This window comes from Ammospiza caudacuta, chromosome 21 (genome assembly GCF_027887145.1).
Source record: "Ammospiza caudacuta isolate bAmmCau1 chromosome 21, bAmmCau1.pri, whole genome shotgun sequence".
Classification (NCBI taxonomy): Eukaryota; Metazoa; Chordata; class Aves; order Passeriformes; family Passerellidae; genus Ammospiza; species Ammospiza caudacuta.
In genome coordinates this window covers 4831604-4854474 of record NC_080613.1, presented here as the reverse complement: position 1 = coordinate 4854474, position 22871 = coordinate 4831604, and the positions used below count along the sequence as shown (strand labels likewise).

Here is a 22871-nt window from a genome sequence, read left to right as displayed (position 1 = left end):
ACCTCTCTCCACAGATGATGGGATTAGTGCAGAAAGAGTCGCGCAGGTCATGGGGCTCCCGGACCGGTGTCAGCACGCAGCACACATCATCAGTGAGCTCATCCTCACGGCACAGGTGGGTCCTGCAAGTGCTCTTTGGGAATGTGGGCTGCATGGAGGGATGGAGGCCAGCTTCTGAGAAGCAGCAGTGTTCAGTTTTCCCTGGTAGGGCACACATGCTGCTGCCTGGTGCTGCTGGGTTTGAGGTTTGATTTTTTATGATGAGGTTCATTTAATGCAGTGTGAGCTAACTGAGCTGTGGGAAGGTCTTTTATTCCCAGGCCTATGAGGCATCATTATAGCTCCACATCTATCTTCTGTTTAGTTGTTAAGTTTGGAAACATTGACCTGATGGAATGGAGTCCATCAGCATCAGACAGTGACTGGGGGCTCTGCTTAGACAGCAGAGCACTGCCAGTGCTCAGTGGAGCCTCATCTTCAGCCTCCAGCCCTTTGGTCTGGTGGAGGCACAGGCAGGTGCTGACTGCTCAGGTATTGTGTCACTGTGCTCTAAGACACACCAACATTGCATTGCACAAGAGCAAGAAAGGTGAAGTACTAGGGCAGACTCTTGAAGGAGGTTGTATATTCCCTTTGCACTATGAGGAATTAAAACTTTAGGCCATTTCAGAAACCTGAGCATAATTTGTCCAACAAGGTCCATAATTTATCCATCTTGATATCTCTTCTAGCCCCAATACCTGGTTTGAATACTTGATTTTGTAACTTGCTGTAATGATTCACTTAAATATTGTGGTCTGTCATGATAACCTCTGACTGCCCATGGCATTTGCTTTTGGAAAAATCACTTACCCAAAATGGGTATGTCCTTTAAGTGCCTTTGAACTTAAAAGCTTCCTTTGGAAGTTTTGGAAAATGTGCATTTCTGCTGAGTAATTCCACCAGGGTGACACTTGAAAGGGTTGGAAAGCAACTTTTGTGTGTGTCAGTGCCAAGATCCATTGTTTGCTCTAAAGAGACCCCCATCACAAACTGAAAGTCCTTTAGTAGTTGATGCTTATTTATAGGTTTATTTCAGCAGATGTAAAGGCATGCATTTAAAAATAGAAATACCTTCCTGAATCAGGAAGGCAACCTACATTACTTGGCATCTTTCTAGAACGCTTCAAACTCTTGACTGTGAAACTGAGGTCCAGGAATATCTCAGTTCAATGCCATTGATTATGAGGGAGTTTAACTGACCTGGCTTTATTTTGTTTTTAATGAGCATTGGTGCCAGCATAAAACCACTGATGCACATGTTTTGGCTTCTCAGGAACGAGATGGCTTTGGGAACTTGGCTGTTGCCAGAGGAAGAGGTCGTGGCCGTGGGGACTGGAGTGTTGGAGCACCTGGGGGCATGCAGGAAATCACCTACACTGTTCCAGCTGACAAGTGTGGCCTTGTTATCGGCAAAGGTGGGTTTGGTGGCTCCAAATACCACATCTTGCAATCCTTCTCTCTCAGGATGGTCATGTTCTTGCTGCCTGACAACAAAGCTTTGGGGTTTTCTGTGATTGCAGTGTTTAGTGCCCGGTGAATGCAGCATAGGAATAAGCTGTTGTTGTTGTTGTCTTTGTGGTGTTCTCACTCATAATTGTGTTCTCCAGGCCCTTGTTCACAAGCTGTAAGAGAGGCTCTTAATGCAGAGCTGTCAAATAAGCTTGTTTTGTAACAAGCAGCTGGCTGAGAAAAGGCAGGTTCATTTGTGGAGTCTTTTTACAGAGAATTCGTTTGAAGGACAGTTTATCAGGGATAAGCAGAGCAGTCATTTCATGGTGCTGGATTTCTGTGAGAGCTCTGTGAGGAAATGGAAGGTCTCTGGGTGTGCTAATAGCAGGAGCTGCTTCCAGCCCTTGAAGTGTGTGATGAATGAAGTGAAGCAGGAGGATTTCTCTGCCTCTGCTGGCACCTGACCTGGCACAGAAGCCTGGTGCACCTTGTGCCACTTGGCTGAGCGTGTTCACTGCCATGGAGGCCCCTTGGCTGCTTGGTCAGTGGATTTCTCCATGCTCAGGGGATGGATGAGGAGCCATCCTCTCAATCAGAACACCCCTGGTGTTGACTATGAAACTGAGCACCAGCAGCAGGCTCTGTTTGTCACAGAGCAGGAGCTGCACGTGGGGCAGTGGCAGGACTCAAGGTAGAGCCAGGAGCAGACAAGCTCTGTAGCTCTGAACTGCTGGGATGTGTCTGAGCTCATGCACTGACCTATCTAAGGCAGTGTTTCATTTTTCTATCTGCTTATTTCAGAAAGAATGACATATGCCTGAACTGATGTTTAAGTAATCACAGCTGGCTTTCAGCCTCAGCAGAGAATAGAAGAGGAATAGATAAGCTACAGCAGAAAAGGAGGCAGAGGCTTGAGGGCATTGGGCCAAGTTTCAGTGGCTTTGAGTGTTCCTGGCAGGAGGGAGCTTGTGGTGAGACTTGACGTGGCCTCTCTTCCCTCCTGCACATCCCTGCTGTTCCCTGCCATGGGCTGTCCCCACAGCACCCTGAACTCCTGCCCTGTTGGATGACCAGGGACATGGGCAGGTCAGCCCTGTAGCTGCATTTGTTTTCAGATGTTTTTTGCCACAAGCCTGTTCACAAACCTGAAAACTTTTTTTTTCAGTATGAAAAACCACCTGCTTTCCCCATTATGCAGAAATTGCAGTGATTATGCTTGTCCTCACTGACCAGTCCAGTTGGCCAAAAGATCAAGCAAAGTAAATTTTAAGCCCACGAGTGAGACTTACATGTACAGAAAAATCAAATTATAATGAAACTTTATTGCTGTATCCATTAGTCATCTTTAATAAAGGATCAGAAAAGGTCACTTGTTGTTCAGCAGTGCACTGGAGCATTTGTGACTACAGAGAGCACTGTGTGCTGAAAAGATAAATGCAGGTAGTGCAGTGAATGTCCCAGCATTCAAGTGCAAGGCCTGGCACAGCCTCACTGGGGGGTGAAGGGTGGCTTTTTACCTTTGTTTCCACAACAGCAAAATAGGGATTCTTACTTGGCCAGATCAGAAGCTTTCTGGAGTGACTAATTACTAGTTGTATGGTGATTTGAGTGCTGGTAGCATTGTAATACCACCTTGTAATCGGTGTTCTCACAGTGCCTGTGCTCTTAGGCTGCTGCAGCCTTCACTTTTGTCAAGTGAGTGATGGCTGTAGCATTGCCTTTTGGGGTCTGGACCAGCATGGATGTGCTGCACTCTCCACACATTGATGCAAGACAGGCAGTTCTTATTTCCACACCCTGCTGCCTGTGGGGCAGTGCAGGGCAGAGGGGATCTTAGTGAGGCTTTCTTAACTGTGACCAATTACAAAACCTTTGCACTCCCTGACAGTTTCTGAGCAGTTTCCAGCTGTTGGGTGTGAGTACAGGAAAGGGCTGTTGGCTTTCTCTGTAAAATCTGGCTGAGGGCTGTGGGCAATCAGCTTGGTCTTGACATCAGCACCCAAGCAAAGAGTGCTGACCCAAGCGCCCTGAGCACCCAGGTGTGGTGTGTGTGGTCTGACCTGGTAAGCACTCGAGAACCTGGCAAAAAAGGGAGGCTGGGAAGTCTCTCAGCTCAATCCTGCAGCATTCACGACTGAAGACCTGATGCCTTTTTCTTGTGACCATCTCAGCTTGGGAGTGTGAGCTTTTAGGAGTTGGCCTGCAGCTCCTGCGCATGGCTTTTCCCCCTGAAGGGTGGGAAGATGCAGCTTTGCTTTCCCAAAGGCCCTGAGGAAGGGTGGAGGCGAGCACCATACACATGTCAAAGTCTGTCTGTGTTTGGTGGTGCTTGGAAACAGCCTCTGACTGCCTGGGCCCCCCTGGATTTCCATGATAAATACAGCAATCCTGACAGAAACCGCGCCCGGCCTGGCTCTTGTCAGGCCGGCCTTTGAGCAGGTTTGATTAATTGCTTTAGGATTTCACATCCAGCCGGGAGGGAGGCCGCTCCTGGCTCGCTCCTGCCCCCCATCAGGTGGAAGAATGGAGGGGATGAATGCTCTATAGGCAGGCACCATGTGCCCAGCAGTCGCCTCGCCGTGGGGAGGAGATTCCTTCCGGCACCGCGGCTGCGTCACGGCGTTTCCATCCTCTGGAGGGTGGCTTGGCTGGAGGGAGCACTTCCACCTGTACCAGGCTGCAGGGGGAAGAGCACAAGGGCAACGAGTCCTTCTGGAGTCTCCCACCAAACCTGGAAAGGCAGCTGACTTGTGCTGTGTAGTGTAGAGGAGCTGCTGTAGAAACAGGCCCAACAACCACGGGCTTGGTGCTGAATGCTAAATGGGGCAATGATTTGAAATCTGTATTCTCCTTGCTTCCAGTTTGAGAATGCTTCGATTTTTAATCCCCTTTTGGAAGGAGAAACTAGTCTGCAGTGCAAGTAGCAACCTCTGGTTGTGCCTCTGTCACCCAGTAAAGAAGTTGTGCCACTCCTTCAAATTGTGTTGCCTGAAAGGGTTCTCTGTTTTCACTGAGCAGATGAAATGGCTGTTGATTCAGATCTCACCTCGATATGTAAAAAACAGAGCTTGAAACAAATCTGCATCAGACAAAAGCATGACACAAAAAAAAAAACTTCTTGGTTTTGAAACTTCATCTTGCTCCTTTCCCATGCTTGACTGAAAGTAAGTGGGTTGGCTTTTGGCTGCACAGTACAATCCCTGTTGTCTGCCCAGGGATGTGACATGATTATCTTTTGTTAAATGCGTCTTCAAAAATTCATTTAGAAAGAGTTAATTGCCCTTTGGCAACTTTTCCTCCTCCCTTCCCCAAGAAGGCTTTAAAATGTTAAAAAGGTCACGAGTCCATTACAATGAAATGAACAAGTGTCTGCAACATCCACAGTTTGTTTTGAAATTGTGCTGGATGTATAGAGATGGAAATGTGAGCAAAATTGAGGCATTTCTTTTTGGAGGCTCTTTTTAATGAAAACCAAACAAAAATCCCTGGTTAGTTTCCTTTGCTCTCTGTGCTGCTTGCTGTCTATCCTTTGAGCTGGCAACTTTTTGGTTTGTGATTTTAAAACTTGTAAAACCCCTTCCTTCCCCACACCCTTTAATTTCTCCAGCTGAGTGGAGCTGCTCTGTAAGTTGTGTGAGCTTCCAAAAGAAGAATTGAACCATTGTAACATTGGCTGAGGCTTTTGTTAAGCAAATTTCATGAAGAGACCAGGACCTAGCAGGTCTTGAGGAAATCAGATCCACTTTGACTGACCCTGTTGCATCCTGCTGGAAGCACTCCTGTGCTCTTGTGCATCCAGATGGCAAACGAGCCAGACATGTTCACTGCATGCACAGCTAACTCTGAAATAGCAGGAGACAGCCTGAAATCATGGAGGGATGTGTGGCTGCAGGGTGAATAGCAAACTCTGTAAGCAGAGGCTGCTCTAAGGCAACAACCTGTCAAACAGCTCATGTTTGGGAGAAAGCTTAGGCTTTGTTATGTGGCTGGTGGCTTTTTGCCTTAGTGATGGAAAAAAGAAGAAAAACCAGCATGTTTAGATTGCAGGTGACCTTCATTTCATTTCCTAGAGGATTTGAACAGCTGTGCAAAAGCAATGGAATTCAGTCAGTGTAGGTTTTGCATCTGTGTTGTCAAAGTGTATCCCAGTCATGCTGCATCTTGGTGGGACCCTGGCAGTGGGCACTTAGCAGGGCTTATGTGTTCTTTAAGCAGCATCATCCATGACCCCAAAAACTGTTAGAGTAGCTCAAGGTTTCAGGTTGTGCTTGTGAAGTAGATTAAAGGAGCAGCATGAGCTCAGGTACTGCAGTTTCTTTTGCCATCCTCAGCCCACCTCTCCTGAGGCACACAAAAAGTGCCTGAAGCTGTAATCCATTCCCAGGACCTGACTTTGATATGATTTTATGGAGAAAAATGCTGAATATCCCTCCTAATGTCTTGGCTTTCTTCTCCTCAGGTGGTGAGAACATCAAGAGCATAAATCAGCAGTCAGGAGCACACGTGGAGCTGCAGAGAAACCCACCCCCAAACACAGACCCTGGTGTAAGAATATTCACAATCAGAGGGGTCCCCCAGCAAATCGAGCTCGCTAGACATCTCATAGATGAGAAAGTTGGTGTAAGTTCCATCCCTGCTCTCTTGCTCTGTCCCTTTCAGACTTGCTGTTGTCACTCTTGGGTACAAGTAGGCCTGGACTCACAGGATGGCACAGAATGCACGTGCTTGCATTGTTCAGCTTCAGAACCATTTGCCTCTTAGCAGCTGGCTTGAACTGGATGGCCCTCCAGCATCCATTTGGTTAATTTTTGCTGTGGTCCCAGAAGGATTTGACTGTTGACATAATCCTGGGTAGTGTATACAGCTATATGAGAGGGAAGAACAGCAATAATAAGGTATGAAAAGGCTGTCAGAGGAGATTTTTTGAAAGGCAGACAATAGTGTCACTGTGTGAGAATGACACAGTCCTGGCAGCATCATCCTGAAAGTAAAACGTTCAACTTTCTCAGTAGGTTCAGGATGACTTATCTTACACTTAATGCAGTGCTGTGGTATTGAAGTTTAATGAAGTCATGCTGCATTACTACTGAATGAGGACACTTTGGTAAAAAAGTATGGAAAATACTGAACTGGGGCATGGCAAAGCTGAAAAGCTGCCTTCGTGCTGAATTGAGAGGAGAAGGCTTGACACCAACCTCAGGATCCACGTGTCCCAGGCTGTCTTCTCTCCTTTCTTACTACTCATAGTAGCTGCCTCCACCCTGCACTTGGAGCTGGCATTAAATATTTGTGGATTCTGTGGCAGGGTACCAGCATGGGTGGACCTGGAGGATTTGGTCAAAGTCCCTTCAGCCAAGCACCTGCTACACCTCATCAAAAGTAAGCTGCTGCATCTCCTCACCACGGGCTGGGGGAATGGCTGGGAGCTAGAAAGTGCTGGGAGAAGGGTGGAGGGCCCTGAAGGGGTGGGGTGTGAGTGGAGCCTTTTAAAGACTGAGCATTCAGAAGCAAAAGCAAGTGAGCTCAATGCTTTAAGCTTGGCTACAGGAAAGATTTCACCTGTTAAATGATGCACAGGTAGGTATTGGCATCTCCAAAATTCTTATCTCTAGTGCAGTGAGCATGGAAAGAAGCCTGAACTGCACAGAGCACGAGGAGTGCTGTTCAGTGTGATGTATCTTCACCTTGGCTTCATGAACAGACTGATTCCAAGGCAGGACATAGCAGTTCACACCTGCACAACTTTCCTTTTGCTGCCATGTTGCCTGTTTGATCAGCAGCTGCTGACTATACAGCTTCTCTTCTCTGGGCAGCTTCATGTCTGTGCCTTGGTAAGTATTTTATTGTCTACTTGAGCATGGCTTTTTGTCCTCTGCAGTGGTCCTCAGGCGTTCATGACACAGGGCTGGGGCAGCACCTACCAGACGTGGCAGCAGCCTGGACAGCAAGTCCCAAGTAAGTAGCAGGGCCTGGAGAAGGGTTGGTGTTCCCTCTGCAGTCTCTGCAAAAGGCAGGATCACCCATGAGACCACGTGTGGGAAAACAGCAGAGCAGTTTTACTGAGCAGAGCAGAAGTGTGTGGAGACACGTGGTGGTGGCTGAGCTCAGAAGGAGCTGAAGGATGTGGAAAACTTTTGCTTTTTGTGTGCTTAAGTGCTTATTGCCTCTTTCTACTCTTTGGGTAGAAACTTGGTCTCTGCTGTCTGTTCCTCTCTTTACAAAAACATTCCTGCCTCTGGCTCTCTTCTCCCAGGATTCTCCAGGCAAGCACTTTCTAACCACCCTTCTCCCTAAAAGGTGCTGAGCCTTCCCATCTTTGTTCTTGACCTTATAGTTTCTTGCTTATTTTCTTATTTAATTATTCCTTACAAGCTTTTATCACTATTCAAATTCCAGACTGATGGAGCAACAGGGGAGAGGGATGCAGGAAATGGAAGGAAGGTTAGGGAGGGCTTCTGTACTGGTCATTTCTTCCTGAAAGTCTTTTGAGTCAAAATTGAGCAGTTTGGAATGGGGAATTGCCTTTTCAGAATAATTCAAGTACTAAATGTTGGTGGTGATGCTGTAGCTGCACCATCCTGTGTCTCCAACAGCTGAGGAATGGTTTGCCTTGAACAGAGCAGATTCATGTCTGCTTGGTAATCTCAAAGCTCATGTGATGGTGATAATGTCCAAAGGACCTTTGCAGTCACAATATTTTAAGAAATACAAATTTTTAAATTGTCTGGTCTCATAAGCTAAGCACCAAAAGGTGTGTGGAGGGTTAATTTTAAAGGGGTTTAATGGCAGATCCTTTTCACTGCTAAGGCTGATTTAACAATCAAGCAGATTTTGAATTTTGGTATAAATTCCCACCCTTTGCAGTGCCTGAGGTAGAGGAATCATTGCAGGGACAATGTCTGCAGTTGCACTTGTGATTCCCTGTAACACTGATCACCTTTGAGTGTTTATGACTCATTATTGTGAATATGTGAAATTTAGAAATCTCAGTGCTGCTTTGTTAACTTGCTGCACTTCTGAAATGTGTGCTGTGGTGGCACATGGGAACCCTGCATGGGAAGTGTGTGTTAAACTCTGGATGAATCCTCCCTCTTAGCAGTTACAGCCAGAAATGATGACTTTCCCTTTGAGCTCTAGGGTCTTGGAGAAGGTCAGCAGTTGTTCTGGTTTCAGCACATTAAAATGTAGTGATGGACTTTTCTTGTGTACAGGGGTGGAATGGTATGGTACTGAAGAAGAGTATTTTCTCACTAATTTGTTTTACAGGAAAAATTGTTACTCTACTCCTTTGCTTTGCACCCCCAAGGGCTCTGAACTTTCCTGTGCTTTGGGAAGCGGAGGAGTTAGTGCAGCAGGGAAAGCTCCACAAAAATATTTAAGTTTTATCTTCCATAGATATTATTCCTTGGAATAAATGCTTACAAAACTGCATTGCTCTTTGCCTTGCAAGATGCCTTTAGAAACTCACCTTGGTAGCTTAATTTCTTCCTCACCTTCCTGAAACATCCCCTCATGCTGCCCACCAGTCCCTGGGGAGAGAAGAATCTCCCTTCCTGCAGCAGATAATGTCTCAGGCTCACCCCTCCTGGCTTTGGAGCCTGCTGTAGGAAGCACAGCCCCCTGATGACCAATAATGCAGCTCATACTCCAGTTTTGCACTGTCAGGTTCAGGTGGCTCCCAAACCCCTGGAGCTTGTCCTTCCATTGTCCTTCCCCATGTGGGTTTAGTCCCACACTGCTGCCTTTTGGAGGCAGGTGTTTTATTTCTGCAGTTGAACCTGATGGAAGATGTTGGCTCTCTAGTTCCGTGTGTGCTCAGGATGCTCCCTGTTCCTGTTTGAAGGCAGGCTGGGTGAGGAGAGAGGACACACATAAAATGCTTTAAGAACCTTCACCACTCTTCTCTGCTGCAGTGGTGCCCAGGTGCAGCTCACCAAGGTGTAGGAGGATTGTTGTAGAAATAGGTAAATACCTGATTTGCAGTTTTTAATGTGCAAACAGCCTTGTGCAGGGTCCCTGGCCTGAGTGCTGCAGCCTGTGTGTCACAGCTCTGTCAGCCCTGTCACAGCACTGCTGTCCTGGGGACAGCCTCGAGTGCCCTGCTTGTGGGAGGAGGGGCAGACCCCCACCCCCTACACATGTATTTAGATTTTAATTACTTCCCCCATCTTAAATAAATTAACTGGCTGGGGAAACATTTTGCTGTGCAATGCATTTAGCTGCGTGTCCTTTCAGCCTGCTGTGGACTGTAATTCTCCGAGAAGAAAAGGCATTGAAGGAGGTCCTTTGTTGGCATTAGCAGGTGGACAGTTGAGGCAGCCTTGACCTCTGCCAGCAAAGGTCCTGACTTGTAGCGTTGGTCAAGTCTTTTAACCCGCTTTTATGCCCCTGGACAGGACACTGCTGCCCTGTTCCCTCCACCCACTTCACACTTGCAGTGTTTTATTTTCCCCTTCCCCCACTTCAAAGCCCCCCTCGGGCCAGCATCGGGCTGGGCTGTGCACAGAGCTGGGATGGGATGGGGAGAGCTCTGCTGCACCCGTGTCCTCTGTCCCTGCTCTCTCCTTGTCCCCAGTGCTCGTGCTCCCCACTCCTGCTGTGCCTCTCTGCAGCTCCAGTGCTGTGTTTGCTGCTGGTGTGTCCTGTGGCTCACTGAGGGCTCTGTGCCTCCTGCTGGGGTCCAGGGAAGTGTGGGAAGGGCAGGGATCCTTCCTCTCTCCCTGCTGTGGCACTTGGATGTGCTGGGTTGAAGGTTCCTTAGTGCTTCAAAGACGGGGGATCTGTGCTGGGTGGAGCCCAAGGTTTGGAATCTTTGAGGAGACACTGGCACCGCTTCCCTTGGAGGAGTAGGAGCCCAGATATGACACCATGAGCCAGCTGCAGCTGTTTGGGATGTTGTGGCTGCTCTTCAGTGATGCCTGGGCTGTGCCCCCTGGGCAATGGAGCTGGCTGTACCCTGTGGCCAGTGGAGGAGGTGGCTGTACCTTGTGCAGGGCTCATGGCACCTTGAGGAGTCGACAGCTGAGTGGCTGCCCCAGAGTTGTGCAGGTCATGCTGTGGAGGCTCGTGTGTGTGCAGAGTGTGTGGAAGGACATTGCTCACAGGTCCCTCAGCTCTGCTCCACTGAGAAGACCAGGGGTGAAGGATGCAGCCCCTGAGAAATAAATTAGTGACTCAAAACATGGCCGTTCCCTTGGCAGCTCTGTGGAGGTGACAGGTCTCAGCTGTGTCAGGTGTCCCAGCTCTCCTGAGTGCAAGCAGACTGGGAGCCCAGGGTGGCTGATTGCAGGCTGGGCAGCTCCTACTACGTGCTCTGCCTTGAGCACGTCCCAGCAGGGTGACATTTGGCTTCATGCCCTTCAGCACATGAGGTGAGATCAGGAACTCCAGCTTTTCTTCAGCTTCCCCTGAACTGAAGATGCCCAACACTGTAGAAAAGTGGAAGCTGAAGTATCAAGTCTGGGCAGCTGGGGTGGACCCAGGGCCTGTCTAGTGGAGAGGTGGATGTCACTGGCTGGAAACTGTCACCTGTTCCATACTGACGTGCCCCTTGTTGTCATCTTTGCACAGGCCAACAGAGCCAGCAGCAGAACAGCCATCCCGATTACAGCAAAGCATGGGAGGAGTATTTCAAAAAACAGAGTGAGTGAAACAGGCTTCCTGGAGATGAATCAGCTCTTGTCACAAGGAGTTAACTCTAATCTGATGACTTGCATCTCTGTCCCTGCCGTTTTTAGCTTCCAGTCCTTTGCAGATGCCCCCTGGCCCTGCCCTGTTGGTGATGGTGCATGTAGGAAAGCTCTCGGTTGTGCTGTCGCCTCTCGGGAGAGCAGCTCCCAGCGAGCCCCTCGTGCCCCTGCTTGCAGCCAGCCTGGCTGGGGGAACACAGAGCACGCAGGAGCTGCTGCTGGCAGAACCCAGGGAGCTGCAGCTGGGTTGTGAGAGGATAGGAGAGCTCGTGGCAAGTCACAGGCCTGGCTCTCTGCGCCGTGTTCCGGAGTGCATGATCCCGACCTCTGGACTTGCTTTGACATGGAGCTGCTGGAGGCTTTGCACCGTTGAGGATGAGGGGTGTGCAGGCTGTCAGGCTGTCCCTGCAGCTGCAGGAACGCTCTGGGTGCTTTCTGCCTGCTCTTGGCTTGTCCCTCACAGTCAGCTTGGAGCCCATCCTGCCATCCCACGCAGCGGAGCCGGTGTCACTCTGTCAGGCGTCTGCAACAGCTGGAAGGGGGCTGGCTCTTCATTAAGCTTGGCAAAAGGAGATCCTAAGCCTGGGCTAGAACTTCTGGAGTTGCTTATCTCTTTTCCTTTTTTCTTCTTCCCCTCCAGGTCATGCTGCCAGTGCTGCTTCTCAGGCAAGTTCCCAGCCGGACTACACGATGGCTTGGGCAGAGTATTACCGACAGCAGGCTGCCTACTATGGGCAGACACTAGGGCAGGCTCAGGCCCACAGCCAGGTCTGTATTCACACTCCCCAAACCCCTCTGCTCCTTCTCTTGGGCAATTGGGTATATTGGCTTTGCCTTAGTGTAGGGACTATCCTTCAGACTTACAGGGTGAAGCAGAGATGTTTTGTGGCTGAGGAAGTGATCACAGAAGCGTTGCCTCAACATCAAAGTCTTATTTTCTTGTACCGGTTGGGTGAGGGGTTTTTAGGAGAGGACTGGGAGGTTATTTGTTTCTCCTGGGAGCCTTTCCTTATAGACCCCAGACAGTTGTTTGACTTTGGGGAATTAAAGTAAAAGGAATTATGAATCCAGGCTGGTGAGGCAGCATAGCACTGAACTGGAGTGCAGGCACTGCCTTTTCTCATGCTGCGACAGGAGCTGTGTGCTCACCATCTCCCTGTTGAAAAAGAGACCAAAACCATTGAAAAATAATTTATATTAACCTGCTTTTGAGTGAAATCTCCCTTCAGCTGTTACTCTGCACCAGAGAGTTGTGTGAGACTCATCCTGATCACACTCGGTGCTTCATGGAGCAAACAAAGCGGCAAAAACTTTGTGCAAAGCACAGGGGCACCTTGCTGTGGTCTGACACTTGTCCCCACTGCTGCACATTTAGCTGCGGCTCCGGGAGCAGAGGCTGCTGTGGATGCCAGCCCCAGCAGCTGCTCTGCCCAGCTCTGCCCTGCTCTGCCCTGCTCTCCCTTCTCTCCCTGCTCTCTCTGCTCTGCCCAGCTCTGCCCTGCTCTGCCCTGCTCTCCCTGCTCTCCCTTCTCTCTCTTCTGTCCCCAGCTCTGCCCTGCTCTCCCTTCTCTCCCTGCTCTCTCCTCTGCCCAGCTCTCCCCGGCTCTCCCTGCTCTCCCCTGCTCTCCCCGGCTCTCCCCGCTCTCCCCAGCGAGGTGGAGCCGGCGCTGCCGCGGGCGCTGCCCAGGGCTGAGCTGGACACGGTGATGATGAAAGGGCTTCTCTTCATTCCTCCCCGAGCCTGCCCTGCCAGAGAGAGGGATCTTGTTTGGTGAGGGCAGTGGAGCTCTGGGACAGCGTTGGGGCAGGGGGCTCTGGTGGCAGCTCAGAGCATCCTTTGAGCTCTGTTTCCCGCTCAGCTGCAGCGGGGACAGACCTGTGCTCGGCAGCTTGGATAATTTTCCTGCTGCTCAGTAACTTTTCCTTTTCTCTCCTCTCTCTTTTTCTTTCCAGGAGCAGTAGAACAAGGTCCTCGTGGCAATTTTTTTTCTTTGGAATCGTTGTGGAAGAAAACCTTTTTGTAACAGAGGTTTCTAGATTTGCAACATTTTGATGAAGACTTTTCTGTTTGTGAAACACTAGCTGTAGGATAATCTATACTGAACTTTTCTAAGAATCAGGAACAATTAGTAATGTACTAAACGTATGGACATGCTGGTAATTTTGTTTCCAAATTTATATTAAAAAAAACCTCCGGGATTCTTTTTGGAGAGAAGCCAGAGAATTTGCAGGCACCAAAACGCACCCCAGAGCTGTGACATTTCAACATGTGGGTTTTTTGTGTGGTTTTTTTTTTCCTTTTAATTTTCGATCTTTTCTGTTGGAACAGAAAGAGTGGCTTGGAAGTCTTAGGTGGTATGTAACAAATCTTAAAAAGAAAAAAAAAATTTAAACAGTATTTAAATATTCTTAAATATGTAAATTCATTAAATGTTTTACTTCTAATTTCTTGTATCTTGGCTGTCTTTGATTTTATTGCATTTTTAAAAAACTGAACTATGATATGTATTGTAATTAATGATATGATTTCTGTATTTGAAACAGTTACTGTTTGCAAGTTGGGGGGGCATTTTGTAGGGTTTGTATAATTTCTAGAGTCTAAAGGGGTAATATAAGAACGTGTTAATTTTTTTAGCAATACATGTTTTCATGTTTCCATTGGTAGTTGCATTTATGTATCTAAGACCTCCAAGCTTGTTACAAAAAAGAAAAACAAAAAAAAAAGAAAGAAAAAAAACTTCTTCTATGCTCTCAGAAATATAAATACTGTTATTTTTAATATTAAAATGAATCTGCTATTAGTACCTTTAACAAACACTGTGGAACTTAAAACCGTATAAAAGGTAGTAACTATTTTTTAATTCCAAGGTGTTTTCTGCTTTTTTGTTTCTTTTAAATATTTTCTTATCTAATATTTGTCAAATTACCTAGAGAAATAAATGAATCTAGTATTAACCACAGTATGCGCTAAATAATTTTGATTTAATAAAAGGGATAATATGATTTCTGATGTTTACTGTAGTGTTTCTTGTACAGATAACAGTGTATTTTTAAAGGAAAAACGGAATTGAAGCTATTTTTTCTTGCATTTTTAATTGCCCTCCGGGACATTCCGTTTTTAAATGTACTGAATTTACTGTTCTTGGGTTCTTTCCTTATTTTTCCTTATGCTTGAAATGTCTAACTATAAAGAACCACGATTGGATAATGTTGAGCATGGTGTTAAAAAAAAAAAAAGTGTTCTTTTTATTTGACTGACAGTTGCATTTTACACTCTATATAATAAAATTTCCACAAGGTGTCTTGTGGACCAAGTATTTCCCGTCTCTTGGACTCCGTTGTTCCCCGCTCATGGCGCCGTGTCCCGGGGAGTTTGGGTGGTCACTGAGGGCAGGATCAGCTTTGATTTTGGAGAAACTCTCACTGTCACATCCCCTTGGTGCTGTTCTGGAGAAACTCTCACTGTCACATCACTCTGGTGCTGTTCTGGAGAAATTCTGTCACTGTCACATTGCCCTGGTGCTGTTCTAGAGAAACTTTGTCACTGTCACATCCCCCTGGTGCGGTGACACCGAGGATTCTCATGGAAGTTTCCGTGTTTGCTGCCATTTGGGTCAGAAGGGTCCTGGCAGGCTCTGTGTTAACACCAGGAGGTTTCCTCTGCAGCCCTGTAAGGTTTTACTGCTTAGGAGTTGGCAGCCCCTGTTTTTAAGGCTCGGGACTTGTTGCTCTTCCCCAGCTTTGTGGCTGAATCCATCAGGATCTGTCCCTGCACGGGGGTTGCTGGAGCAGCACTGATGGGAGGGATGTGGCTCCGACCTTATCAGGTATGGAGGGCATTAATTGTGCCCAGGCCATGTCTGGCAACATCTGTAACTCCTTCAGGGATCCTTTTCTTGTAAAATGTGAGTTTTGAGCAGCCTAAGGCAGCTCCATGCCCTGCTCCCAGGCAGAGCCGTGGGGGTTTGTGACGGGGGAAGGGAGGAAAGAAGATCCCATCTGCAGAGCCGGGAGCGGGAGGCACATTGAGAGCCGGAAGAAAAGGAGATGTAGCATCTCTAAATATACCTCCAGAGAATCAAGAGAGACATTGAGAGATGGGATAGTAAAAGCCACTTGGAAAGAGGGGAGAGGGGGGAAAAAATGGCTAGAGGAGGGCATAAAGGCTGCTGATGGGAATTGGGAGCGGGCATTACCGAGAAGACTTCCTTCTAATTCATCTTCCAAGCTCTGTGCCAAAACAGCATTTGGCATGGTTCACAGGGAGCAATTGTGTGATAATGAACCCTAAGGTGTCCCTTAATTGAAGACTGAGGATTACAGATTGTGCCAATAGTCGTAAATGGCGTAGGATTGTGGGAGGATGCATTTTCTTAAATGTATCTGTAAGTACAGATGAGTGAGTCTCCCCAGTGAAATGCCCCTACTATAAATTATGGAAATATCTCTTTCTGATGCAACCTTTTATTGAGGGGGTGGGGCAGCAGCACAAGAAATAGTTTGCAAGCCTTTGAAATTTGGCCTGTCATTAAGATGGTGCCTGCAAAGCTGGGGTTTCATCAGCAGTCTGCTGTCCTGGAAGGATGAAGTGCTTGAAACGTTCCCAAGTTCACCGATTTGTTTTCCATTATTGCTGCCTGCTCTGGGCAGAGAGGCCACGGATGTTGAACTGTTGTGAGTCCATGATGGGCTGGAGAGGGGCAGGGATTGAGGCAGAGATGTCTCAGCACTTCATGAGGAGTTGGTGGCCCCTGGGTTCCTCCAAGGCTTCCTCCAGCCCTGCTGCTTTCCTGGTCTGTGTCCATGCAGGGTGCTCTGGGACCATCAGATGGTCACTCCCACCCAGGGCTGGACACCCCTCACTTTTCACTCTGGGTCTGCAGGCAGCTCCTCATGTCCTGGCTCGGGTGTGTGGTGCAGCCCAGAAGCTGCTGTGGTGCCTTCAAAGCCAAGTCTTGGTGTCCAGGAGAGGAACCAAATCTCCTGCTCAGCCCTGGGCAAATTTAACCCCAGGTAATGTGGATCAAGCCCTGGCTGCACTGGGTTTTGGGGCAGGGAGGGTTTGTCTGTCCCTTTGGCAGGAACTGGAGCAGGAGCAGTCCCTGAGGGCTGGGCAGGACAAGGGACACATTTGGGACTTTGTGGTCCATGAATGGTGATGGGGATGGTGCTGCCTTTTCCTCCTCACAGGGACCCAGAGCCCAGCACAGGGCCAGGACAGAATCCTGAGGGGCAGGGAGGTGATCCCATCAATTCAGTCTGGGGCAGGCTCAGCCTCCAGAGTGTGACATTTGGGAAGAGCAGGACTGAGTCAATGGCCTTTGACAAAAATCCTCAATCCTTCTCCAGAGTCCTTGGCTCAGGCACACGATGGCTCTGCTGCCCCAGAATGAATCCATCTCACTCCTGCCCAGCTCTGCTGGGTTTGTGGGGGTGTCTGGACCGTGTCCCACAGGACCCCCCAAGCTGGCAGCACCCACCCCACTCTGCAGGCAGAGCCTGAGTCCTGAGCAGACATTAAACTGTGATCCTCCTGAAAACCCTTTCTGAGCAGCAGCCCTAAAAACCCTGACACTGAAGCCTCTCACTGAGTCCAGGGTGACCCTGATGCTCTCCTGTGCTCTGAATTTGGTGAGCCTGAACAGGAACAGCACTTTTAGGAGTGGGAGACTTTGAGATAGACTAAAATCCTTTAATTTTGCATGATTTGAGAACAAACTACATTATAGCCATTGTGAGTTAGACTGAAATTACTGTTGAAAGAGACAAGATGTGGGACCTTTTTCCCCCCTTCTCCAAGTATTTAATATTTAATTGCATTAAAGGAACGCTGTATTTACAGTAATGGGCAGCATGGTCAGAGTGAGAGCTCCTGGTGTTTAACATGGAGCTTTCCAACAGGATGTGGATCTTCACAAGGTCCCACCTGTGCTGCTGCTTCTCCCCTAAACCCACCTGGTTCCTCCCGCTCTCAGGGGGATTTTCAGGGCTATTGGTGTTTGCAGGGTGAGGAATTGGGATCTTGCAGTGTCAGTGTATCCTGTCACAGAGCACTTGGGTGTTTACTCCATGCAGGGAGCTGCTCATCCTTCATTTGGCTGGTTTGGAGGTTTTTCAGTGGATTTGCTGTGGGGAGCAGCAGTGCAGGGTGCCCATGGCCAGGCAGCGTTTCTCTGCTCTCATAAGGCTGGAAAAGACACAAAAGAAACTTTCCAGAATTTTAATGGTGGAAATGAACAGAAATTGGTGTTATGTGATATGAAGATGAGTTGGAAGAGCCACAGGCCCTGGAGCCAAGGGCAGTGGGGGGGCAGAGAGCCCCATCCATGTCTGGGTAGCTCCTCAGTGGTGCTGGGGATGGAGGAAGATGGCAGAGGGGAACCAGCCATCCCTGGGATGCAGGATTTGGGGCAGAGGGTACCAGATCTGCCCCGCCACTTCCCTCCAGGTCTGGGGCACCATGCACAAGGCAGGTGACCCAAAAGAGCATCTCTGGGGGTGATGTGGGGGCAGGTACCAACAGCCCCCAGATTATCTCCCTACCCTGCTCCTTATCACTTGAGGAAATCCTATTTCAAGGCCGCTCTAATGAAGCCTCTGATCTTTGCAGAGCCCGGCTCGCTGCCCTCTAATCCGGGCCGGGCCGGGGTGCAGGTGCCGCGGTGCCGGGGATTAGACGCTCCCTGCCCTTTGTGGGAGCCGTCACTCAGCGCTGCCTCCCTGTCCGGCCCATTCGCCAGGGAATATTAAACTTTGCTGCCGTGCAGTCCCTACACGGGCAGGCCGGAGCTGCTGCTCTGTTTGTTTTGGGGGAAATGGGGCTGGTGAAGGGCAGGAGCTGCCGGAGGGGTCACCCGCCTGCCGGGCAGCCCCGTCCCTGCCACCCACCCCTGTTCCGCCGTGCCAGGGCTGGTCCAGCCGCGCTGCCCCGGCCCTGGAGCAGGGCAGCTGTGCCTGGTGCTGGGATCCTGCTGCTGCCAGCCCCAGCTGCCCTCTCCCGCCGCCGGCTCCTGCAATCCCGTGGCTTTGGCCGCTGCTGGGGAGGCTCGGGCGGCTGGTCCTGGCTGTGGGCAGGGGGAGCAGAGGGGCTCACGCACAGCCCCGCACTGTCACACTGTCACACTGTCACACTGTCACACCGTCCCCTCGGGCACCTCCCCGGCTGATGGCTCAGCGCAGTCCCTGCTCCAGGTCACAGCCCGCAGCTGGATTGGAGCTGATGCTGCAGGAGGGATGGGGCGCGGGACAGACGCTGGTGGGATGCGGGACAGACATCGCTGGGATGTCACTGCCCCGTCCCCACATCGCTGCCAGCAGGGAGGAAAAGGCGCAGAGATTTCCCTGTCCTTGCAGTCCGCATCCCCACCCCGTGCCCCCGGCGCGGCTGCCGAGGAGTCGCCCCCTCGATCCGCCACAGCCGCGCTCCCTTCCGAGGCCGCCTGAGCTCGGCCGCAGCTGGGACGGTGATTTTCCTCCTCCTGCTCTTGCGTGCCGTGACACCCTCGCCGAAACAATCCTGGAAATAACACTTAAAAGAAAGGAAGGGGGGAAAGAAAGGCAAGGAAGCGAGCGAGAGCGCAGGGGAGAGCACTCAGCATCTCTGCTCGGCTCCGCGGCCTCCCGCAGAGTGAAATGGAGGCAAATAATGCCCCGAAGCTCCTTCCCCGAGCAGCGCGATCAGCCCGCGGCTCCAGGGGCTGCCGTGCCCTGTGCCGGAGCTTTTCCCCGCACCGAGCGCTCCGTGCCCGGGGCCGCGGGCACCGCCGAGGGCTGGCACCGCTCGGGAGAACCCGACCCATCCCCAGTGCTCCAGCCCCGCGGAGGGCAGCAGGGACAGGGTGGCAGTGAGCGGTTCGGAGGGAACAAGGGACCATTCAGCTCCGTCCATGGATGGGGCACCTTGGGCATGGTCGCTTTCTTTTTGTCCCTGGGAGGTGGCAGCGCATCCTCCGCACCGCGCACCTGCATCAGCGCTGTGCTGGCACTGCGATGGGGAACGCCAGGAGCTGCTCTGAAACAAGGGGTGCACACATGGGAACCCCTCCTCGGTGTCCCCTCGGGCCCGGGATGAAGCTCCCCAGGTGATGGTTCAGGGGTGCTGCGTGCGGCGGGTGAAGGCACAGGTGGGATGGAGATTCCCTCCACCCTACAGAGGGAACACGCCAAGGATCCGCCGGGCCCCTCGGCCCAGGCTCACCCTGGGCATCGCCTTGTCCTCGCCGTGTCCTCCTGCACCCCCTGCTCCGCCGGCGGGAGCGTTCCCGGGCGCAGGGAACATTTGGGCACATTCCCATAACCGAGTGTCACCAACTGCTGCGGCGGCAGGGCCCGAGCCCCTCTCCAGCGCTGCTGTTTGCTTTGCAGCCTCCTTAGCCCCCATTGAGGCTTTTCAGCTCCAGCCCCTTCAGGGGGTTTAAGTAGGTAAAACCTGAGGAAGAGGCTATTTTCCTCCCTCCCTTTTGAGCCCTGCCTTGTGCCCAAAAGGCCCCCTTGTTTCACGCGTGCCAGTCACCTGGCTGGGCCCCCAGCCCCTTTCTCTCCCAGCCTCCCTTTTCTTTCTCCTTTCTCTCTTTTGACTTTTCCAGGAGCCCTCGCTCTCCAAACGAGCTTCAGATTGGATCCAGATTGAGGTCCCTTTGTCTTTCAAGGGTTGTACTAAGCTAATTAAATGTGATCCCAACAAATAAACGCAGATCTCCCCATTACATTCAGGCCTGCCTTTCAGGCAGCACCGGGCGGCCCCTCGCCCCCGCCCGCTCCGCGCAGGGTCCCCCTCATTGAGTCCTGGCCATTGAAAGCACTGCCAGGATTTCTTTTGTGCCGGGGGTCTCCGAGCCCTTTTTCCATCAGAAAAGACCCCCAAACAGCAGCTCGGCCTTTGTGAGTTTGCAAGCAAACGCCAAAGAAAAGCCCCCTGAATGCTTTAATAAATGACACATTTAGCAACTTCGGAGGCGCCTGGCTCCTGCGGCAGCCGCAGGGGTGCGATGATCCCTCCTGCCCCGGCTCCCGCAGGGGTGCGATGATCCCTCCTGCCCCCCTTTCCCTCCGGCTCCCGGGGCATTTGCAGCCTGTGGAGGCGCAGAGGTGGCGGCCGGAGCAGCTGAGCGCCCCGGCTCGCAGCCCGGCTCTCGGCCGTGTCCCTGCCCGGCGCTCGGAGCGGGTGATGGGGTCGGCCGGGCCGCCCCGCGCCGGCAGCGGGCACCGGAGCCGCGGGCAGCGGGCACCGGAGCCGCGGGCAGCGGGCAGGGCGCGGCGGGGCGGCGGGGCCGGGGGGCTTTGGAGCTCAGAGCCCGCGCTCCCTTCGCCTCGTATTAGCGCTGGCAAATCCAAAATCGTTTTTAATGACACATACCAGCCCCCTCACCCCGGATCGGGGGCTGCGCTGGACTTTTCTCAGCTCAACTAATATCTTTTTAATGACTTTGGGAGGGGGCAGAGCCCGGCTCTGCCCTAGAGCCTGGATTGCTCCAAACAGATGTTGGGGCAGAGGGAGGGGGATGCTCTTCCCTGCCAGGGACTTTCTTCTAAAGTTCAAACGAGAGGGGAGCTTTCAATCACCGCTAAAAATGTATTTCTCCCCATTGAACAATGGGCTCCTTTCTGCGCCCGAGGGGACTCGGCTGCGATCGCGTTTCTGCTGCCGGAGAGGAGAAACCTCCGCTTTTAGGGCAAGAAAAACTCAGCTTCGAAAAGGGCTCTTCCCTGCGCCCGTTATTTTCGTAGCTCTGCATCCCTCCTGCGTTCGACTCTGTACGGAAAAAAATAAAAATAAAAATAATACAAAATTGTACTAACGAAGCACTAATCCTCCTTCCGCGCTGCAGCCCTTCCCCGCCGCACCGGAGCTGCCGCGGATCTTTGCAGAGAAGCCGGGCAGCGAATGCGGGGTTGGAGGAGAGAATCGCGGCTGCACCGGCCCGGGGCAGCGGCCGCTCCATCCCCTCATCCTCGCTCCATCGCCGGCGGCCCCACAAGAGTTAAATTTTAAAGCAAATCAAATTCCCATTGGCCACTGTATATTATCTCAGCAGTCTTCATTTGATACCTCTTTAATACAGAAAGGAGCTTTTCAAACCCCTTTTCTCTCTTTTCTCCCCGCCACTCTTTAAGAGCAATAAATGTTCAACTGCAATAACTATAAATCAATCTCCGCTCTGTTCAAATCCTATTCATGCGAAGGGCTGGAAGAGGGGAGAGAGCTCCCCCCTCCCCCCCGCCCCCCAAAAAGCAGCTGCTGGGCTCTAATCTCCTTTCTTGCACTGTCATTCACCCTCATTTTTCCTCCATCACCCCATCCCTGCAATCTTTTCTTGTTTTGCTTTTCTTTTCTCTCTTTGCTGCATTATGATCCCATGTCTCCCCTCATCAGACCCCAACCTTGTCCAGATCCTGACCATCCCCTTGTAGGCTGTGAAAGAAAAGAAGAGTCCATGGATGTCAAATTGGTCTCAAAAAGACCATGAAAGATTGATTTGCTCCACTTTTCTTCTGCCTGACATTATTTCTGAGGGTCCTGAATGGGAAACCAGAAAGTCTGGGACTGGAATAAAGATGTTCTCTCTGTAAGGGGGAGACGGGGGGGAAAAATGCCCATTTACTCCTGGCCCATCAACCCTGCAAAACAGAGCAAAAGAAAAGAGGACTGTGGCTATTCAGAGTCAGACCAATATGTACACCTCCCAACAATATGCCAATATACTGAGGGCTTCTCTATTAACACCCATGAATATTAAAGTGCTCACTAAACGCTCAGAAGGAACTTTGGGAATATACACATGAAAATACAAGCAGCATTGTGCGGGGCTCAGAACAATGGGGCGGCGATAATGGCCCTTCTCTATTAACAGCCATGAATATTAAACTTGTTTCCTCTTAAATGTTAAAAAGGAGGGATAGCTGCGATATTAAAAAAGAGAAATGAGTAGGGGGTAAGGGGGGGGGGGGGGGGGGAACACACAGCAAAGCACCTTCCTAGGACCGGGAAGAAGCTTGGGGAAACAGCTGGGGATATTTAAAACCACGCAGAAAATGGAAGAATTTTTATTCCACCTTTTTTTACCGTCACCCCCCCGCACCGCCGAGCCCCCGCAGCCGGGAGCGGGTTCAGTGCAGCCCGCACCGGAGCCGCAGGGGGTTCAAGAGCATCTATTATTGTTTTTTTGTCCCGGGATAACTTGAAGGTTGAAGGGTTTTCCTGGGGAAACGGGGGAAAAAAATAAAAAAAGCAATCCGATGACTGGCTTGCCTCGGCGGCTGGAGGGAGCCGGTGTTGGGAACCTTTCCACCTGATGCGTTACGTTTAGCAAGGCTGAAATATTCTGACGGCTCCTCTAGCCAAAGTCCAGAAAAACAAAATAAACTTATATTTTACATTTATTAAACCAGTCCCTGGCAGGTTGTTAACATCCCCTTTGAAGGCGAAGACCCGAAAGTCCGCGCAGGTTTGGGTGCGTTCCTGACATCTGCGTTGCTTCTTGATTGGAGCAATAGAAATAATTAACTGCACATGGGTTGTAGCATCATTTCACCCAGGCCAGAAGACACTCCACAGCTTCACCCTATAAGAACCCACCTAGGGGGCAGGCTGGGGGTTTGGGCTGTGCTCGGCTCTGCTCCGGGCACGGCGAGACCCGGCGGGGCTGCCCGGGACTCCGGGCTGCGGGCACCGGCCTTGGAGCGCCCGAGGAT

At 50.7% G+C, this 22871-nt stretch overlaps 1 protein-coding gene across 3 annotated transcripts in view; it reads left to right on the top strand.

Moving 5' to 3' along the window:
- FUBP3 (far upstream element binding protein 3) overlaps nucleotides 1-14467 on the top strand; it is a 38915-nt gene extending 24448 nt beyond the window's left edge. For 2 of the 3 annotated variants that reach the window (XM_058818102.1, XM_058818100.1), the window contains exons 12-19: nucleotides 15-115; nucleotides 1316-1457; nucleotides 5951-6111; nucleotides 6797-6870; nucleotides 7370-7446; nucleotides 11062-11133; nucleotides 11821-11948; nucleotides 13134-14467. In XM_058818102.1, the coding sequence (XP_058674085.1) occupies nucleotides 15-115; nucleotides 1316-1457; nucleotides 5951-6111; nucleotides 6797-6870; nucleotides 7370-7446; nucleotides 11062-11133; nucleotides 11821-11948; nucleotides 13134-13142 (764 nt within the window). In that variant the 3' untranslated portion in view covers nucleotides 13143-14467. The remainder of the gene's footprint in view (nucleotides 1-14; nucleotides 116-1315; nucleotides 1458-5950; nucleotides 6112-6796; nucleotides 6871-7369; nucleotides 7447-11061; nucleotides 11134-11820; nucleotides 11949-13133) is intronic. The other variant, XM_058818103.1, reaches the window with a different exon arrangement.
- The last annotated feature ends 8404 nt before the right edge of the window (nucleotides 14468-22871 follow it).